Genomic DNA, 18,995 nt, shown 5'->3' with positions numbered 1-18,995 from the left:
ATATGTGCCATGACAAATATGAAGATGATAACAGGTAGAAATTGCAATTGTGATTTAAAAATGTTTTTTTAGAAATGTGTATGTAAATGTGTATACATATATTTTAATGTGATCTTTGTATTCTTTTGATATATTGTTGTAAATGCATCTTGGTGTGTGCTCTGTTTTTGTGCATACATTTGAATATAAATTTGAATTTAGCTGGAAGAGACAAAAATATGCTAAATATGTTTCATCATCAGATGAACAGATCATTATAAACTTCTGAAACAAATATAGTCAGTCTAGTTGGGTGAAGATCACTACATGTAAACTCATATCAGGTGAGTCCCTCCCTCTTTACATTACTGAATTCAAATTTAGGAAATGTAAAACTTTATTTCCTATTAAAAATTTGGAAATAATAATAAATAACTTGCTAAAAAAAATTTTTTTTCCTTTGAAACAGAGCCATTGCCACTGTCACAAATTTTTGAGAAATGAGGAAAAGACTATCAGATATTTAAATTAGATATTAAAAAAACAAAACAGTTTACTAGCTATTTCTGAGTGAAAATTGTTTCTACACAATTCTTTTTTCTCCAAAAAAAAAATAAATCGTGTTAGAGGTAAATGTAAAGTTGGTTGGCTTAGTTTTCAGTCTAAGTTGAATTCTCTGGTGGGAAACCCAGAGATTGGAATGGTTGCGATAAAAGGCTTTAAAAAAAAAAAAAGAAAGAAAAGAAAAGAAAAGAAAAGTCGAAAGAAACAGACATGGCTTGTCACGTCAGGAGGGTGCTGGTTATGGAGTATGATAGTAATTCAGCCCTGTAGCTCATATTGGTTCAACTAGTTAAACTCTCCTAATCACAGCTAATTTTTGTTTTGTCTCTTAATTTATTTCAGAAAATCAATGCCTGATGTGGTTTGTTGAATAAATATTAAACACAGTGGACAATCAGATTCCACAATGGTGTTCACTGGTTTTAAAAGTAAGTATTTTTCTTTTCCTGTTTTGATTTAGACAAAAATGTATTGTGTGTTTTGAGTAGGCGACTGACTGAGAATTAAATATATGACAATTGACTAAGCTTTGGTTAAAGAATACATGAATAATTTTCTTAACACATTGATGAGTATTTTATGCGCATTTATAACTCAGATGTTAAAACTATATGAATATTTTTTAATTATAAATTATAGTTCATTACAGTTGCATTTAAATGTCATGCACGTTATTACTCTATCATCCTCAGCAAGCCAAACTTCAACATTCATTTATCAGTAACGTTTCCCAATCAAAGAAAAGACATTTCTTGAAACTGTAACCACAAAACAAAAACAAAAACAAAAGGTTTTCTCTTTTAACAAGCAAAAGCAAGTATATAAATTAAAATTGGACTTTTGTTGCTATAGTTTTCTTTGCTATAATGGACTTTTTCTAAGTGTTATATTCAATATACAGTTGCATGAAAAAGTATGTGAACCACTTGCAGAATCTGAGAAAATGTGAATAATTGTAATAAAATAAGAGAGATCATACAAAATGCATGTTATTTTTTTAGTTAGTACTGTCCTGAGTAAGATTTTTTTTACATAAAAGATGTTTACATTTAGTTCACAAGACAAAAAAATAAATAGCTGAATTTATTAAAATGACCCAGTTCAAAATTATGTGAAGCATTGATTCTCAATACTGTGTGTGGTTACCTGGATGATCTACGACTGTTTTTGTGTTTTGTGATGGTTGTTCATGAGTCTCTTGTTTGCTCTGAGCAGTTAAACTGAGCTCTGTTCTTCAGAAAAATCCTCCAGCTCCTGCACATTCTTCAGTTTTCAAGCATCTTTTGCATATTTGAACCCTTTCCAGCAGTGACTGTATGATTTTGAGATTCATCTTTTCACACTGAGGACAACTGAGGGACTCAAACACAGCTATCAAAAAAGGTTCAAACATTCACTGATGCTCCAGAAGGAAACACGATGCATTAAGAGGGGGGGGGGGGAAACTTTTGAACTTTAATTTTTCTTATTTTATTGAAATATATTTTTTTTTTCATTTAGTACTTCCCTTCGGAAGCAACAAAAGATACTTGCATGTTTCCCGGAAGACAAATTAAGTACAATTTACCTTGATCTTCAAATTCAAAAGTTTTCACCCCCGACTCTTAATGCATTGTGTTTCCTTCTGGAGCATCAGTGAATGTTTGAACCTTTTTTAATAGTTGAGTTTGAGTCCCTCAGTTGTCCTCAGTGTGAAAAGACGGATCTCAAAATCATTCAGCCACTGCTGGAAAGTATATCAAATACTTTTCAAATATGCAGAAGATGCTGAAAAACTGAAGAATCTGCAGGAGCTGGAGGATTTTTCTGAAGAACAGCTCAGTTTAACTGCTCAGAACAAACAAGAGACTCATGAACAACCATCACAAAACATAAAAACAGTCGTGGATCATCCAGGTAAACAATCAGTGGTTCACATAATTTTGAACTGGGTCATTTTAATAAATTCAGCTATTTTTTGTCTTATGGATTATATTGTAACACAGTTCATGTTCGTGTATGGGAAGTAAGAGGACAGGGACGGCGAACAACTGCTGACTGAGTTTTTATTAAAACGAATGTTCAACATAAAGGCCGTGCAACGCACGATAACAGCAACACAAATAATCCACAAAGGGCTTCACTCCAGGTTCGGTAAACGCAATCCACAAAGGGCTTCACTCCAAGTAACTCGCTGGGTCTCAGTCAGCAGTTCCCCTCTCTCTCACCCACTCCTGCTTCTCACGGCGTCTTATCCTGTCTCCGCGCCAATCACTAGAACGAGAAACAGGTGTTCGCGATTTGCATCCAACCCACTCACTTACCAAGCGTCTCCCGCTATTCTCTCCGGTTGCAGACCTCGCTGAACCACTCCCCCCTCGCCACATATATGTAAACATCTTTTATGTAAAATATCTTACTCAGGACTGTACTAAAGAAAAAATAACATGCATTTTGTATGATCTCTCTTATTTTGTTAAAATTAATCACATTTTCACAGACTCTGCAAGTGGTTCACATACTTTTTCTTGCAACTGTATATATATATATATATATATATATATATATATATATATATATAAAGTAATCTAATTGTTTCCAGCTGAATATTAATACTGCAACAATTATGCAAACATAATGTGATCAGCTGCGGCTGGATGTAACCAATCTGTGAGATTTGCCGCTTGCAGTCTGGGATGGAGTTGAAAAAAACAGACATACATGTATGCTGTTCAGAATCACCCCTTATAGTACCCTCATTCACTATTCCCTACATTACTCCACTAATATAGGCCTTCGGAGGAGTGAATGAAAAGAAGTGAATGAATTCGAACACTGTAAAGATTTTCAAACAGATGAAAATGTTGAACTCTGCCATGGAAAGTGGCATGTAAAACCTTAATTAAACAATTAAAAAATCCATTAAAAATGATTTTATACCTGTATGTTATTATGCTGTAGCCACAATGGACCAGCGATTTTGAAAATGAATGGATAGATGGATGATTCAGTTGCGGGCGCCACCTTCTGGTCGGACGCAGGAATTCATTTGACGCGTGACCCTCACAGTGCATTATGCATATTCTGTATCCGTTAAGTGTGCATCAGTTGTACACTCATCATTTGCAGGATGAGTGCACTTGATTACGTCCACTATGGTTTGGACACCAATACAAATGGCTGTCCAAAACAGTGTCCTATTTAAGGGTATAGGGGTAATTTCGGACGCAGTCATGAAGTCGGACACTTTCTGCATTCCGCAGTATGAGATTCTTGCATACATTAATGTGGATAGGGTGTTTTCAATACAGTATTTTTTAAAATAAATACAGGGATGTTTTCATGTAGTAATAGAAGCATTTTTCTTTCAGCACATAATGTACTGCTTAATACAGCCCATGCATGTACAAGTGTTGCATTCAACATAAGCCTATTGTCACACTTCAGGTCCACTAAGAGGCGACAAAGAGTAAAGGAAATGAAGTAGCTAAGTAACTTTATTAAACATAATAAAAGAGTATAATACAAACGATCCAAGCAGTGTAAACCACATAACATTTTTTTCTGAAAAACAAACACCAGACAAAGATCTGAGGAGACTGAGAGTGCTATAAGCCCAAGATAATGAACTCAAATACAACCTGGTGTGTCTTTAATTAATGAAACAATGAATCACCATAGCAACAAACAATGCACATGAACACAGAACAAAGGTAAGCAGGAAACACAGAGAAGCAAACTAGGTGTCCTTAAATATGTAAGTAACCAAAATACAATTAAAACGTGACATTACTCCCCCATTCCAGAAGTCTGGAGTGGCAGGTAATGGGCAGATGACAAGGGCAGTGCCAGCAGGCTAAGAAGCCTCCAGGGCAACACTAGCAAGAAGGCGCTAGTAGCTCAGGCAGCCAGGGAGGTGCCAGCAGTATAGGGAGCTAAGGAGGTGCTGGCAATTCAGGGAGCCAGTAAGGATCAGAGAGGAGTCCGACTCATGGAGCAGACTCATGGGCTGGAGCACACTCTGTAGTGGGCTCATGGGCTGGAGTGGGCTCCTGGTCAAGTTCTGGGGCTGGAGCTTGGTGCAGACTCATGGACTGGAGCGGGCTTGTCTGAGGTCTGGGGCTGAAGTGGGCTCTTGACTGAGCGGGCTTGAAACGGAGCTCTGGGGCTGGAGTGGGCTCCTGGGTGGAACGTACGGTCCAGACACAAATAGTAACAGCTACATACAAAGAAAGGACCACATCTTCAAATAGGCCAGGGTAAATAGGAAGAATAAGCTCTGATACAGATTTCTCAGCAGGGGGCTCTGGAAAAGCTGTCTCTGGAGCAGACTTGGGGTTTTCACTCTCTGTAACAGACACTGTACTGTGCTCAGGGACTGGAGCTGTCACTGGACTGTACTCAGAGGCTGCAGCCAACACTGGACTGTGCTCAGGAGCCAGAGCCGACACTGGACTATGCTCAGGTGCTGGAGCCAACAGTAGACTGTGCTATGGAGCTGGAGCTGACACTGGACTGTGCTCAGGGGTTGGAGCCCACACTAGACTGTGCGGTCAAGGGCTGGAGCTGACAATGGATGGTGCTCAGAGGTTGGAGCCAACACTGGACTGTGCTATGGAGCTGGAGCCGACACTGGACTATGCTCAGGGCTTGGAGCTGACACTGGACTGTGCTCAGGGCCTGGAGCGACATTGGACTGTGCTCTGGGGCCTGAAGCCGACACTGGACTGTGCTCAGGGCCTGGAGCCGACACTGGACTGTGCTATGTAGCTGGAGCCGACACTGGACTGTGCTCAGGGGCTGGAGCGACACTGGACTGTGCTCTGGGGCCTGAAGCCGACACTGGACTGTGCTCAGGGGCTGGAGCTGACACTGGACTGTGCTCAGGGGCTGGAGCGAAATTGGACTGTGCTCTGGGGCCTGAAGCCGACACTGGACTGTGCTCAGGGGCTGGAGCGACACTGGACTGTGCTCAGGGCCTGGAGCGACACTGGACTGTGCTCTGGGGCCTGAAGCCGACACTGGACTGTGCTCAGGGGCTGGAGCCGACACTGGACTGTGCTCAGGGGCTGGAGCGACACTGGACTGTGCTCTGGGGCCTGAAGCCGACACTGGACTGTGCTCAGGGGCTGGAGCCGACACTGGACTGTGCTCAGGGGCTGGAGCGACACTGGACTGTGCTCTGGGGCCTGAAGCCGACACTGGACTGTGCTCAGGGCCTGGAGCCAACAATGAATGGTTCTCAGGGGTTGGAGCCAACACTGGATTGTGCTTGGCCGACTTGCCCTGATAAGATGGTAGCTGGGCTCTGATGGTTGTTACCGGTTTAGTGATGGATGAGAACTGATGCATAGGAAGGAACTGGCTACCAGAGAATAGCTGCTTAGTGGAATCCTTGTTGTTCTTGTTGTACAGTTGGCTTCACCAACTGTAAAGGGAGAGCCACAAATCCATAACACCTAGACTAGATATTGCTACAGGGAGAGGATTCAGTTGCCTGGTGGTATCAGTTATAAAAGGTCATGGTCTAATCCAGTGGTTCCCAACCACATTCCTGGAGGCCCCCCAACACTGCACATTTTGCATGTCTTCCTAATCAAACACACCTGATTCAAGCCATCAACTTATTAGTAGAGACTCCAAAACCAGAAATGGGTGTGTCAGATAAAGGAGACATGAAACAGGAATGTGTTTGGGAACCACTGGTCTAATCCAATCCAGTACAAATCCATGAGAGATTGTGACAACCAGTTACGTTGTCACAACCGTAAAAGTGAAATTCCTGGATTTGTTGCTACAACATAACTTTGTGACTTTGCAATAATTAATAAGTAGGGTCCCAGGGACATTAAAAGTAAGAAACTACAACTAATTGATTTGCAACTGCCCAAACTAATTAGTATGGCACCAGATATTTACAAAATGTTTGATCAGACATTAATCATTTAAAGCTTAACAGTGTCTAACAGTCAGTGTGAAAGATCTGCTTTGAAAAACAATTAATATTTGTGTGCAATGTGAAAGAATTCTAAGTATAACAGTAGAAAAAACATTAATCCTTTTAAATTTTTGTCTTTTTTTATGCCAGGTGTTGTATGGTCACTGCTGACTGTCATCTCTTTAATCCTCTGTAAGTGTAATCAGAAGTGTCTGTTGACCCTGTGAAAGTATTACATTTCTGTTTAAATAATTAGTTGCATTCATATCGTCAGTATTTGGTCAGTGTCAAAACTCTACGCAGTTGTCCATATAAGAACGCAACTTAACAGACCTATTAATCTCCCTTCCAAAATGCATTACAAATTCATACATGTCTAAATGAAATACTTTGAAAAATGTATTCTATGAACAAATAAACAGTGCCTGAAGCACGTGAAGAAAATATCCCAATTTTATTGGCTGAAAAAATGGTCAGGTGATGTTATGTAAGTGAGTCACCAAGACAATAAATAGACACCTGAAAAAAATGTCACCAAAGTCTAATTGTCTGAAGGAAGATGTTTCAAACATTATATAAGTATTATACCTAAACGTTTCCTGCCGGGCCCCCCTTAAAAAAAACAGTGTAAACTTAAAATGTGTTTCAAATTAAAATAAGTGTGCTAAACATGCTGGAAATTCACCTGGTTTGGTATTTTGTTTACTTTGATCACAACTTTCTCATCCTCAGGTTTAATATCCACCGCTGCCGTTGAATCAAGACCAGCAGTCAGTTCAGTTTTGGACTGTGAGCTTGATAATGACACGTACATCTGCACTGGTGCTCAGTACCGCATGTACTGCAACTCAAGAATGCATCATTTCTCCTACCAGAGATACCAAAACCAGAACCAATACCAGTGCATGAGTAATAACTGTATCTGTGTTGGCAATAAGGACACCTGTACATGCTACAAAAATACTTCATCCTGCTTCTGTGAGAATTTCCGCAATAACCTCACTATCCCTACAGCAGTTAGTCCAGTCTATGACTGTGGGCTTTATAACGACACGTACATCTGCACTGGTGCTCAGTACAACATGTACTGCAACACAAGTGTGCATGACTTCCATTACAGTAAAAACCATTACCATTGTTTTAGTGATAACTGTGACTGTGTTGGTAATAAGGACACCTGTACCTGCTCTAGTAACACTTATTCCTGCTTCTGCAAAAGCATCCCTGCAGCAGTTAGTCCAGTCTATGACTGTGGGCTTTATAATGACACGTACATCTGCACCGGTGCTCAGCACCGCATGTACTGCAATACAAGATTGCATAGTTTCAACTACCAGAGATATAGATACCTAGGCCAATACCAGTACGAATGCTGGAGTAATACCTGTAACTGTGTTGGTGATAAGGACACCTGTACATGCTATAGTAGCACTCTGTCCTCCTGTTTCTGTGAGACTTTAGGCAATAACATCTCTGTCCCTACAGCAGTTAGTCCAGTCACAGACCCTGACTGTGTGCTACAAAACAACATGTACATCTGCACTGGTGCTCAGTACCGCATGTACTGCAACACAAAAATGCATGATTTTTCCTACCAAAAATATCAGTTCCAGTACCAGTACCAGTGTGTGAACAATAACTGTGACTGTGTTGGTAATAAGGACACCTGTACGTGCTCTAGTAGCACTTTGTCCTCCTGCTTTTGTGAGGCTTACGGCAATATCATTGCTCTCACGACAGCAGTTCGTCCAGTCTATGGCTGTGTGCTTTATAGCGACATGTCATACATCTGCACTGGTGCTCAGTACCGCATGTACTGCAATACAAGTGTGCATTATTTCCATTACGATACACACCATGACCACTGTTTTAGTGATAACTGTGACTGTGTTGGTAATAAGGACACCTGTACGTGTGACTACAGTATGTCACCCTCCTGCTTCTGTACAGATTACAACAATAGCATCACTATCCCTGCAGCAGTGAGTCCAGTCTATGACTGTGGGCTTTATAATGACACGTACATCTGCACTGGTGCCCAGTACAACATGTACTGCAACACAAGAATGCATTATTTCTACTACTGGAAATATCAGTACCAAAACCAATACGCATGTGTGAGTAATGACTGCATCTGTGTTGGTAATAAGGACACCTGTACCTGCTATAGCAGCACTTTGTCCTCCTGCTTCTGTGAGACTTACGGTAATATCGTTGCTCTCAATAGAGCAGTTGCTCCAGATTATGGCTGTGGGCTTTATAACGACACGTACATCTGCACTGGTGCTCAATACCACATGTACTGCGACACAAGAATGCATGATTTCTACTACTGGAAAAATCAGTACCAAGACCAATACCTGTGCATGAGTAATGACTGCTTCTGTTTTGGCCATAAGGACACCTGTGCTTGCTACTATAGCACGTTGTCTTCCTGCTTCTGTGAGACGTACAACAATAGCGTCACTATCCCTACAGCAGTTATTCCATTGAGACTCTCTCAATGTGTGTTTTTTAATGACATGTACATCTGCACTGGTGCTCAGTACCGCATGCACTGCAACACAAGTGTGCATGATTTTTACTACCTTTATCAGAATCCAAACCAATACCAGTACGAATGCTGGAATAATAACTGTAACTGTGTTGGTAATAAGGACACCTGTACATGCTCTAGTAGCACCTTGTCCTCCTGCTTCTGTGAGGCTTATGGCAATACCATTGCTCTCGCTACAGCAGTTAGTCCAGTTTATGACTGTGTGCTTTATAACGACACGTACATCTGCACTGGTGCTCAGTACCACATGTACTGCAACACAAGAATGCATGATTTCTACTACTGGAAATATCAGTACCAAGACCAAGACCAAGACCAATATGTATGCTTGAGTAATGATTGCATCTGTGTTGGTGATAAGGACACCTGTACATGCTACTATAGCGCTTTGTCTTCCTGCTTCTGTGAGACGTACACAAATAGCGTCACTATCCCTACAGCAGTTAGTCCATTGAGACTCTCTCAATGTGTGTTTTTTAATGACACGTACATCTGCACCGGGGCTCAGTATCGCATGTACTGCAACACAAGTGTACATGATTTTTACTACCTTTATCAGAATCCAAACCAATACCAGTATGAATGCTGGAATAATAACTGTAACTGTGTTGGTAATAAGGACTCCTGTACATGCTCTAGTAGCACTCTGTCCTCCTGCTTCTGTGAGACTTACGGTAATATCGTTGCTCTCAATAGAGCAGTTGCTCCAGCTTATGACTGTGGGCTTTATAACGACACGTACATCTGCACTGGTGCTGAGTACCGCATGTACTGCAACACACAAATGCATAATTTCTACTACTGGAGATATCAATACCAAGACCAATACCAAGACCAATACCTGTGCATGAGTAATGACTGCATCTGTTTTGGCCATAAGGACACCTGTACATGCTACAGTAGCACTTTGTCTTCCTGTTTCTGTGAGACGTACACCAATAGCGTCACTATCCCTACAGCAGTTATTCCATTGAGACTCTCTCAATGTGTGTTTTTTAATGACACGTACATCTGCACTGGTGCTCAGTATCGCATGCACTGCAACACAAGTGTACATGATTTTTACTACCTTTATCAGAATCAAAACCAATACCAGTACGAATGCTGGAATAATAACTGTAACTGTGTTGGTAATAATGACACCTGTACATGCTACAGTAGCACTCTGTCCTCCTGCTTCTGTGAGACTTACGGTAATATCGTTGCTCTCAATAGAGCAGTTGCTCCAGCTTATGGCTGTGTGCTTTATAACGACACGTACATCTGCTCTGGTGCTCAGTACCGCATGTACTGCAACACAAGAATGAATGATTTCTACTACCTGAAATATCAGTACCAAGACTATTACCTGTGCATGAGTAATGACTGCACCTGTGTTGGTCATAAGGACACCTGTACATGCTACAGTAGCACTTTGTCTTCCTGCTTCTGCGAGACCTACAACAATAACATCACTATCCCTACAACAGTTAGTCCATTGAGACTCTCTCAATGTGTGTTTTTTAACGACACGTACATCTGCACTGGTGCTCAGTACCGCATGCACTGCAACACAAGTGTACATGATTTTTACTACCTTTATCAGAATCAAAACCAATACCATTACGAATGCTGGAATAATAACTGTAACTGTGTTGGTAATAAGGACACCTGTACATGCTCTAGTAGCACCTTGTCCTCCTGCTTCTGTGAGACTTACGGCAATACCATTGCTCTCGCTACAGCAGTTAGTCCAGTTTACGACTGTGTGCGTTATAACGACACGTACATCTGCACTGGTGCTCAGTACCACATGTACTGCAACACAAGTGTGCATGACTTCTACTACTGGAAATATCAGTACCAAAACCAAGACCACGACTATTACCTGTGCATGAGTAATGACTGCACCTGTGTTGGTGATAAGGACACCTGTACATGCTACTATAGTGCTTTGTCTTCCTGCTTCTGTGAGACGTACACCAATAGCGTCACTATCCCTACAGCAGTTAGTCCATTGAGACTCTCTCAATGTGTGTTTTTTAATGACACGTACATCTGCACTGGTGCTCAGTACCGCATGTACTGCAACACAAGTGTGCATGATTTTTACAACCTATATCAGAATCCAAACCAATACCAGTATGAATGCTGGAATAATAACTGTAACTGTGTTGGTAATAATGACACCTGTACATGCTACAGTAGCACCTTGTCCTCCTGCTTCTGTGAGGCTTATGGTAATATCGTTGCTCTCAATAGAGCAGTTGCTCCAGCTTATGACTGTGTGCTTTATAACGACACATACATCTGCACTGGTGCTCAGTACCGCATGTACTGCAACACACAAATGCATAATTTCTACTACTGGAGATATCAATACCAAGACCAATACCAAGACCAATACCTGTGCATGAGTATTGACTGCATCTGTTTTGGCCATAAGGACACCTGTGCGTGCTACAGTAGCACTTTGTCTTCCTGTTTGTGTGAGACGTACACCAATAGCGTCACTATCCCTACAGCAGTTAGTCCATTGATACTCTCTCAATGTGTGTTTTTTAACGACACGTACATCTGCACTGGTGCTCAGTACCGCATGCACTGCAACACAAGTGTACATGATTTTTACTACCTTTATCAGAATTCAAACCAATACCAGTATGAATGCTGGAATAATAACTGTAACTGTGTTGGTAATAATGACACCTGTACATGCTCTAGTAGCACCTTGTCCTCCTGCTTCTGTGAAACTTACGGCAATACCATTGCTCTCGCTACAGCAGTTAGTCCAGTTTACGACTGTGTGCGTTATAACGACACGTACATCTGCAGGGGTGCTCAATACCACATGTACTGCAACACAAGTGTACATGACTTCTACTACTGGAAATATCAATACCAAGACCAAGACCAAGACTATTACCTGTGCATGAGTAATGACTGCTTCTGTGTTGGTGATAAGGACACCTGTACATGCTACTATAATGCTTTGTCTTCCTGCTTCTGTGAGACGTACAACAATAGCGTCACTATCCCTACCGCAGTTAGTCCATTGAGACTCTCTCAATGTGTGTTTTTTAATGACACATACATCTGCACTGGTGCTCAGTATCGCATGTACTGCAACACAAGAATGTACATGATTTTCTACTACCGGAAAAATCAGAATCCAAGACCAATACCAGTATGAATGCTGGAATAATAACTGTTAACTGTGTTGGTAATAAGGACTCCTGTACATGCTCTAGTAGCACTCTGTCCTCCTGCTTCTGTGAGACTTACGGTAATATCGTTGCTCTCAATAGAGCAGTTGCTCCAGCTTATGGCTGTGGGCTTTATAACGACACATACATCTGCACTGGTGCTCAATACCACATGTACTGCAATACAAGAATGAATGATTTCTACTACTGGAGATATCAGGACCAAGACCAAGACCAAGACTATTACCTGTGCATGAGTAATGACTGCATCTGTGTTGGTGATAAGGACACCTGTACATGCTTACAGTAGCACTTTGTCCTTCCTGTTTCTGTGAGACGTACAACCAATAGCATCACTATCCCTACTGCAGTGAGTTCATTGAGACTCTCTCAATGTCTGTTTTTTAACGACATGTACATCTGCACTGGTGCTCAGTACCGCATGCACTGCAACACAAGAATGCATTGATTTTTAACTACCAGAAAGTTATCAGAACCAAAACCAGTATGAATACCAATGCTGGAGTGATAACTGTGCCTGCACTGGTAATAATGACACCTGTACATGCTACAGTCATACCGCCTCCTCTTGCTTCTGTGAGTATAATATCTCCACCCCAACCACACTCAGTCCAACTTCTACAACCACAATGACTTCAACTACTACAACCACACTCACTCCAACTTCTACAACCACAATGACTTCAACTACTACAACCACACTCACTCCAACTTCTACAACCACAATGACTTCAACTACTACAACCACACTCAGTCTAACTTCTACAACCACCATCACTACAAGTTCTGCAACCACAATGACTTCAACTACTACAACCACACTCACTCCAACTACTACAGGTAAGCATGTTTCTAGACTAAATGTGGTCTTTTATTTTACTTGCATTCATGTTATAATGATGAATTCCCTCATTACAGGTTCTGGATAACATGCAGGATCAGTGCAGGGTAAGCTGAATATTTCAATTTACACAGTGCAGTCTCTTTCAGTTTTATTCATGAAGCTCAATTGTGTTTTCAGAATCAGACCTCTGGAGGATGTTTTCGAAATCTTCTTGACCAGATAGAGAACATTACAAATCAAGAGCTTCCTTTGGGTGTAAGTATTTAAAAATAATAATCTGTGTCAGTTACATAATAATTGACAGTTCTGTCTTATTGCCTCTCTTAATATTTACACATACAATGACTGTATTTCTCTGATCAATAAATTAGACTGTGACCGAAATTCTGACTATGGCCATCAACACTTCAGAGAAGATTTTAGAGTCATCCTCATCAGTCAGCCCAGCTGAACTAGCCTCCTTTGGAAACCGTGTGTTAAAAGCTAGTGAAAAACTCATATCTACATTGGTGAAGCCAACAGACACGAGTGCCAATGTCAGTTTTACTCTTCCCACCATAGGTGACGAACAGTTATTATTGATGATGAAACTGAAATTGTATCTTTTTGTATCTTGCCTTGTATCCTTTTGGTTGCAGATGTCAAAAGTCAGTATTTCGGTGCAAATTCATCTGTCTTATTGTTACATGCCTTGAAAAACCAAGAAAAAAGAAAATACAACAAAAAACCACAATGTGTTTTCTGAATATATTGCCTAAAAACAATCAACATTCACAAGACATTTAAAAAACAATAAAACTGAAAGTCTGTTGCAGTTTAAAGTAATAATCAATTACAGGGTATGATTTTAAGGACATTTTAGGTCAAACAACAAGAGAGATGAAAACCCAACAATAGTGAATCGATCATTATATTTGTTTGTCATTGTTCTGTAAATTGGCACTTTCATAAAAATAAAAATGTATTGCAAATAAATGAGTATAGCCCATAACTGCTTGTTTGTTTATAATCAGAGGGGACAAGTCTTCATGGTTGGACCAACATGTCACCTTAGATAAAATCCCTCGACTTGACACGACAAGTTCTTCTGTGGACATCGATCTCATTGGGATTGCCAAGAACAACAATGAAGGTCTTAAAAATATTTTAGTCAGATTAAATAAATAAAAACAAAAATTGTAGAAAGAGACTTCAGACCATCACCACTAAACTTCATTTACTTACTTTTTAAATTGTTGTTTTAACACAGTATTACATGAATGCTTCTGTTTCTGTCACACAGGATCAGCTGCTGTGGCTTTCTTGAGTTATAACACAATGGAGCATCTACTGAAGCCCGACTTCTTCAGCACATCAAATGATACGGTTAAAACGATGATGTCCACTGTGATCTCAGTTACTCTTCCCAAAACCACCAACACCAAGACTCACCAAACCAGTCAACTTCACCCTCAAACACATCAGAGTGAGAGACCAACCTGAGATCTGATGAACATCTGAGAACATCTAATATTCAGTGCTCGTAATATTTTCTGCATGCTCTTTCTTCTTTTTGCAGGACTCCAACCCCAGCGGTTCTCTGTCCTGTGTGTACTGGAACACCAGCGAGTGGATTGTAGATGGTTGTTCTGTTTTAAGAGACCAACAGCAGCTACACTGTGTGTTCCTGTGTTCATCTGTCGACATTCGCTCTCATGCAAACCAGCAGTTCATCCGAGGTATGAAAGAGAACAAGTTAAACCTTCTCAAACGATTGAAGCATTGAACGCACTAGCAGAATTCAAATGCTGTCTATAGTGGATGGTCAACATTTATAGTGACCATTGAAGAACAGCACAGATTTGGCACTCATGAACTCTGACATGTGTTCTCAGAGCAATCCACCGTTGGACCTGTTGACTTGGGTGTCTGTGACCTTGGGGCTGCTGTTCTTGAGTGTGGGCCTGTTGATCTTTGCCCTTTGTCGGTGGACTCGTATGTCTGATCAGATATGTGGTCACTCTGGTTGTGTCCGGCTGGTTCCTGAAGGCTATGTCAGGGAACTGTGAGTTGTTTTAGTTTGTTTTTGTTTAGAAGGAGATAAAACAGCTCAGGCTTTTGTGACATTTCTATCTGATAAAAATACAATGTCGCATACAACAGTGATAAAATGTCGTCCTCAGTAGTGAATTTAGCCATTTTATCATCCTGCTCCATAGGAAAACAATTTCACCGTCTCCAGAGTCAGTATATGAAAGAAAAAAAGCATCAGTATTTATCAGCATTACTTCTGAAAATGCAAATCTAGTCTTTTAAATCTCCTTTTATTACCTGTTTATTACAAACACATTCCAGTGTGGTTCATGAGTATCAGAGGTTAATTGATGTCATGAAGTCACTCATTTCCTCTCGTCTCATTCTTGTCCAGGTCTGGCAGCAGTACAAGAAGTGCTTCAGATGTCTTTGATGTGGACTCAAAGCCATCAACATCGAAAGTGTCCCAAGAAAAACACTGCAACATCACGTTATCCCTAGAACGCGTGAACCAAAACACCAGCTCGAGTGCATAAAGGAGGGTCAAACATTTTAAATGAATGATTTTCTTAAAAAAAGAGCACTATTAATGATAAATAAATAATCACGAATGAATGCGTAGTATGATTGCAATCTGAATGTTCTACACCCACCACCATTTTAACATTATCATGTGAGATATTTACTATCCCATATGGATAGTAAAATGTCTATTGGATGTGAACTTTAAAATCTTGGCAGGAGTTGTAGGTTATCCGGGTACTTTTGTTTTTTTGTCTAAAGTTATATAAATACTATTATATAATGTTATATGTTATATAATGTTACTCATTGCCCATACTTCTTTTCACCTGCTATATTGTAGGGAGATGTGTGTATTCAAGGCTACTTTCTGGGCTCAAAAAAGACACCACAGGTTTTTAAGTTAATCCATAAAGACAAATAAATATTATTATTGACAAAAGTGTATCCAAAAATACTGTGTTGAGTCAAAATTCCATAGAAAATTAATACGGGTCAATTTGCTCCCTCTTTATGAAGAATTTCTTTTTTTAAGAATTCATGGGATATCAAATATATTTTTTAATTGATAGAATATAATTAACAAATCACTGCATGGCCAGGTTGATTTGACCCCATTTATGCATTCTAGGGTTCAGGAAATACCTTTTGTTTTCTGTATGTTTAATTTCATAAGGCCAATTCACCCTGCACCTGACAGACGTGACCAATGCAGACAGTCAATCAGATTTTTAGTATGTCACTGTTTAGATGTTCCACGACCCAACATATGCCGATTCAGCAGATTCAGTTGGTGAAACTGAGAGCTGACCAATGCCAAGCAGGAATTTCACACTGATCCAACAAAACTCAACAAAGTGTCTGTTGCCATCTGTTGGTTCAGTGTGAATTGGCCTACAGTCTCACCTTCTTTCTGCAAATAATATTAAAACATGTTATACAAGTTTCTTAATATTACAGCTGTTAATACTTCTGATGTTAATGAAATGACTCATTTAATTACTTTTTTTTGGTGGAGGGCAAAAGTATGTTTACAGACTAAGTCTAATTACTAGTTTTTTTTACTCTAGTTTTTGTTTACTTAATATAAAAGCTGAATATGGAAAAAATGCGTGCAAAATACAAAAACTAAAAAGTACTTCATGTCTACATGGTAAATGGAAACATTAAGTGACTTTACATTGTATAGTATCATAAAAGTACATTTTTAAATGAGGCATGTATAAGCTCAAATAATGATTTAAACAATAAATAATGACTGTAACTGTTTTAACTGTTTAACAATTAGAGTTTAACAATTTTGTCAAGCTCAGAAAGCCATTCATTAGATGATCATTTTCCTCTGTAAAAACCATGTTATACGAGTGTCTTATTTTATAGCTGTTAATTCTAATGATGTAAAGCTCAAACTATTTTATTTAGTCTTTTTAAAAAAAAATTTTTACAGATTCCTCTGAATAATCAAACTTAAATATTTTCAAGTAAATATTGGCAAATAAAAAGTAAAAGCCTAAAAACTATTTCATGTGTGCATGGTGAAGGGAAATAAACAAATTTACACTGTATGGAATCATAGTTGTTTAGTTGTAAAGTCACCAATTTGTTAGTCACAAATTATTATATACAATTATATTTTTGTTTGTCAAGCTCAGAAAGTTATTTCTTCTGTAAGGATTCATTTAACAGTTTGTTACTTTAAATATTCATATACATCATGCAAAATATGTCATTTTTGTTACAAAATATCTTAACAAAACAATAAACTATAGTATAAAATTTGTGTTTTAATCTTTTTTTTTTTTCAGGTTCCAGAAAAGAAAAAAGCTCCAGTGACTCGAATTTGAGAGGAATAACATAGAAATATGAAATACTAAATCAAGATATCTTCCACAGGATTTCTGTATTTAAAATGCAAAATTAATAACCCTTAGAAATGCAAATGCTTTTTATTTATTTTATTTTATTTTTTACAACAGAAATCAATCATCAAAGTTTGAGGGATGGATGAGACTTGAAATGTACATCTTACTAAGGAAGTTTAGAAGGGAATGTTAGGATTTGGTTATGACGGATTGCGCCAACCCTTACGGAAAGAAAATATATTTTGAACAATTTGAACAATACATAAGGAATTAACTCATTTCATATATTGAAAAATATGACAATATATTTACAGTATATTATGTTATACACTGTTAATGAAATGTAATTAGTTGAATTTCTCAAGCATGTTTTAGTCAAGTTGTAAGTTTTTAATACTAACACGTGCAAGAGTGTTGGGACAGCAATATACTGTGCTTTTTTTTTTTTGCATTTATTAAATTGCAAATACGTTGTGTGCAAATACTTAACCAAAAAAATCAAATAAACAAAGTAGTTCATACACATTACTGCAAAACAGTTACTAGCAACATGCAGCATATTTTCAATGTTCCTTGGTCTTCTCCAGGACTGAAGCACAAGTTCTACTCTTCAACACAATGGTGACCCACAAAAGGGAAGGGTGCGCACTTAACAAAATGGTCTGAGTTTTGTGTTGTGTCAGGTTTCAGATCAGGGACGTAACCATTGAGGGGGACAGTGCTCATCAATGTCAAAATGATTGAGACAGCTAATCAGATCAAAGAAGGTGGGCCTTAGAAGACAAGTGTGAATTCTAATGCAATGCTTTAGTTTTATTGGTGAAATAATGCATGGTAAGAAGTGGCTCCTCATGCGATTTTTAGGGATTTTGACATTGAAAAAAAAGTCGGATACATTGTTACTGCCAATGCTGCCAACATGGTAACGTTAAGGCACATGCTTGGCTTTGCACATACTTCAAATCTTATAGTGAAGGATGGTCAGTCTGCAGGTGATGAACTAATTGAATCCAGAGAGAAGGTGAGGAGAATCACTGGACATTTTAAGAGCAGCTGTGTTCCTATGGAGAAGCTTTTAAAATATCAGTGAGAAATTAAGCTTCTGGAGTATAAACTTTTGAAACAAGGTGGAACGCCATATACCAGCTGCTCGAACGCTTCCTAGCCATTAAAGTTCCCCTGTCTGCTGCCATGTCAACAAAAGATGCTGGCCTGCCAGTTCTGACTGGGATGCATTTGACAATGCTGTGAAGGTAAAGCACAATGCCTTAACTCTGGTGGAGAATTAGAGCCTTTTGCATTTAGCAAATTAGAGTATTTTGATCATTTTGGCATCACTGAATCAGCATCTTTAGCTTTTACAGAGGAAAAGATTTCTGTGCCACAGCTGAGGGAAAGTCTGACTCTGAGTGGATGTCTGAACAGAAGAGGAAATCTGCTGCTGACAATGTTAGAGATGTTCCTTGGACAACAGCTTGGAGGAGAAAGAAGAAGCCATTGCAAAACATTTACCTGCAGCCAAAGACGAAGG

The 18,995-nt window shown here is 39.3% G+C and overlaps 1 protein-coding gene across 1 annotated transcript; it reads left to right on the top strand.

The window, feature by feature from the left end:
• The first annotated feature begins 256 nt into the window (after window positions 1-256).
• Window positions 257-15,616, top strand: LOC125264051. The gene is made up of 10 exons (XM_048183295.1): window positions 257-323; window positions 886-971; window positions 6,611-6,652; window positions 7,193-12,183; window positions 12,834-13,063; window positions 14,081-14,199; window positions 14,350-14,432; window positions 14,626-14,785; window positions 14,942-15,041; window positions 15,475-15,616. The coding sequence occupies exons 2-10, from the start codon at window positions 950-952 to the stop codon at window positions 15,614-15,616; spliced, it is 5,889 nt and encodes a 1,962-aa protein (XP_048039252.1). The 5' UTR covers window positions 257-323; window positions 886-949.
• Window positions 15,617-18,995: the final 3,379 nt, after the last annotated feature.

Source organism: Megalobrama amblycephala, linkage group LG3 (genome assembly GCF_018812025.1).
Source record: "Megalobrama amblycephala isolate DHTTF-2021 linkage group LG3, ASM1881202v1, whole genome shotgun sequence".
Taxonomy (NCBI): Eukaryota; Metazoa; Chordata; class Actinopteri; order Cypriniformes; family Xenocyprididae; genus Megalobrama; species Megalobrama amblycephala.
The sequence above is the reverse complement of the archived record's forward strand: the minus strand, read 5'-3'. Positions and strand labels throughout refer to the sequence as shown.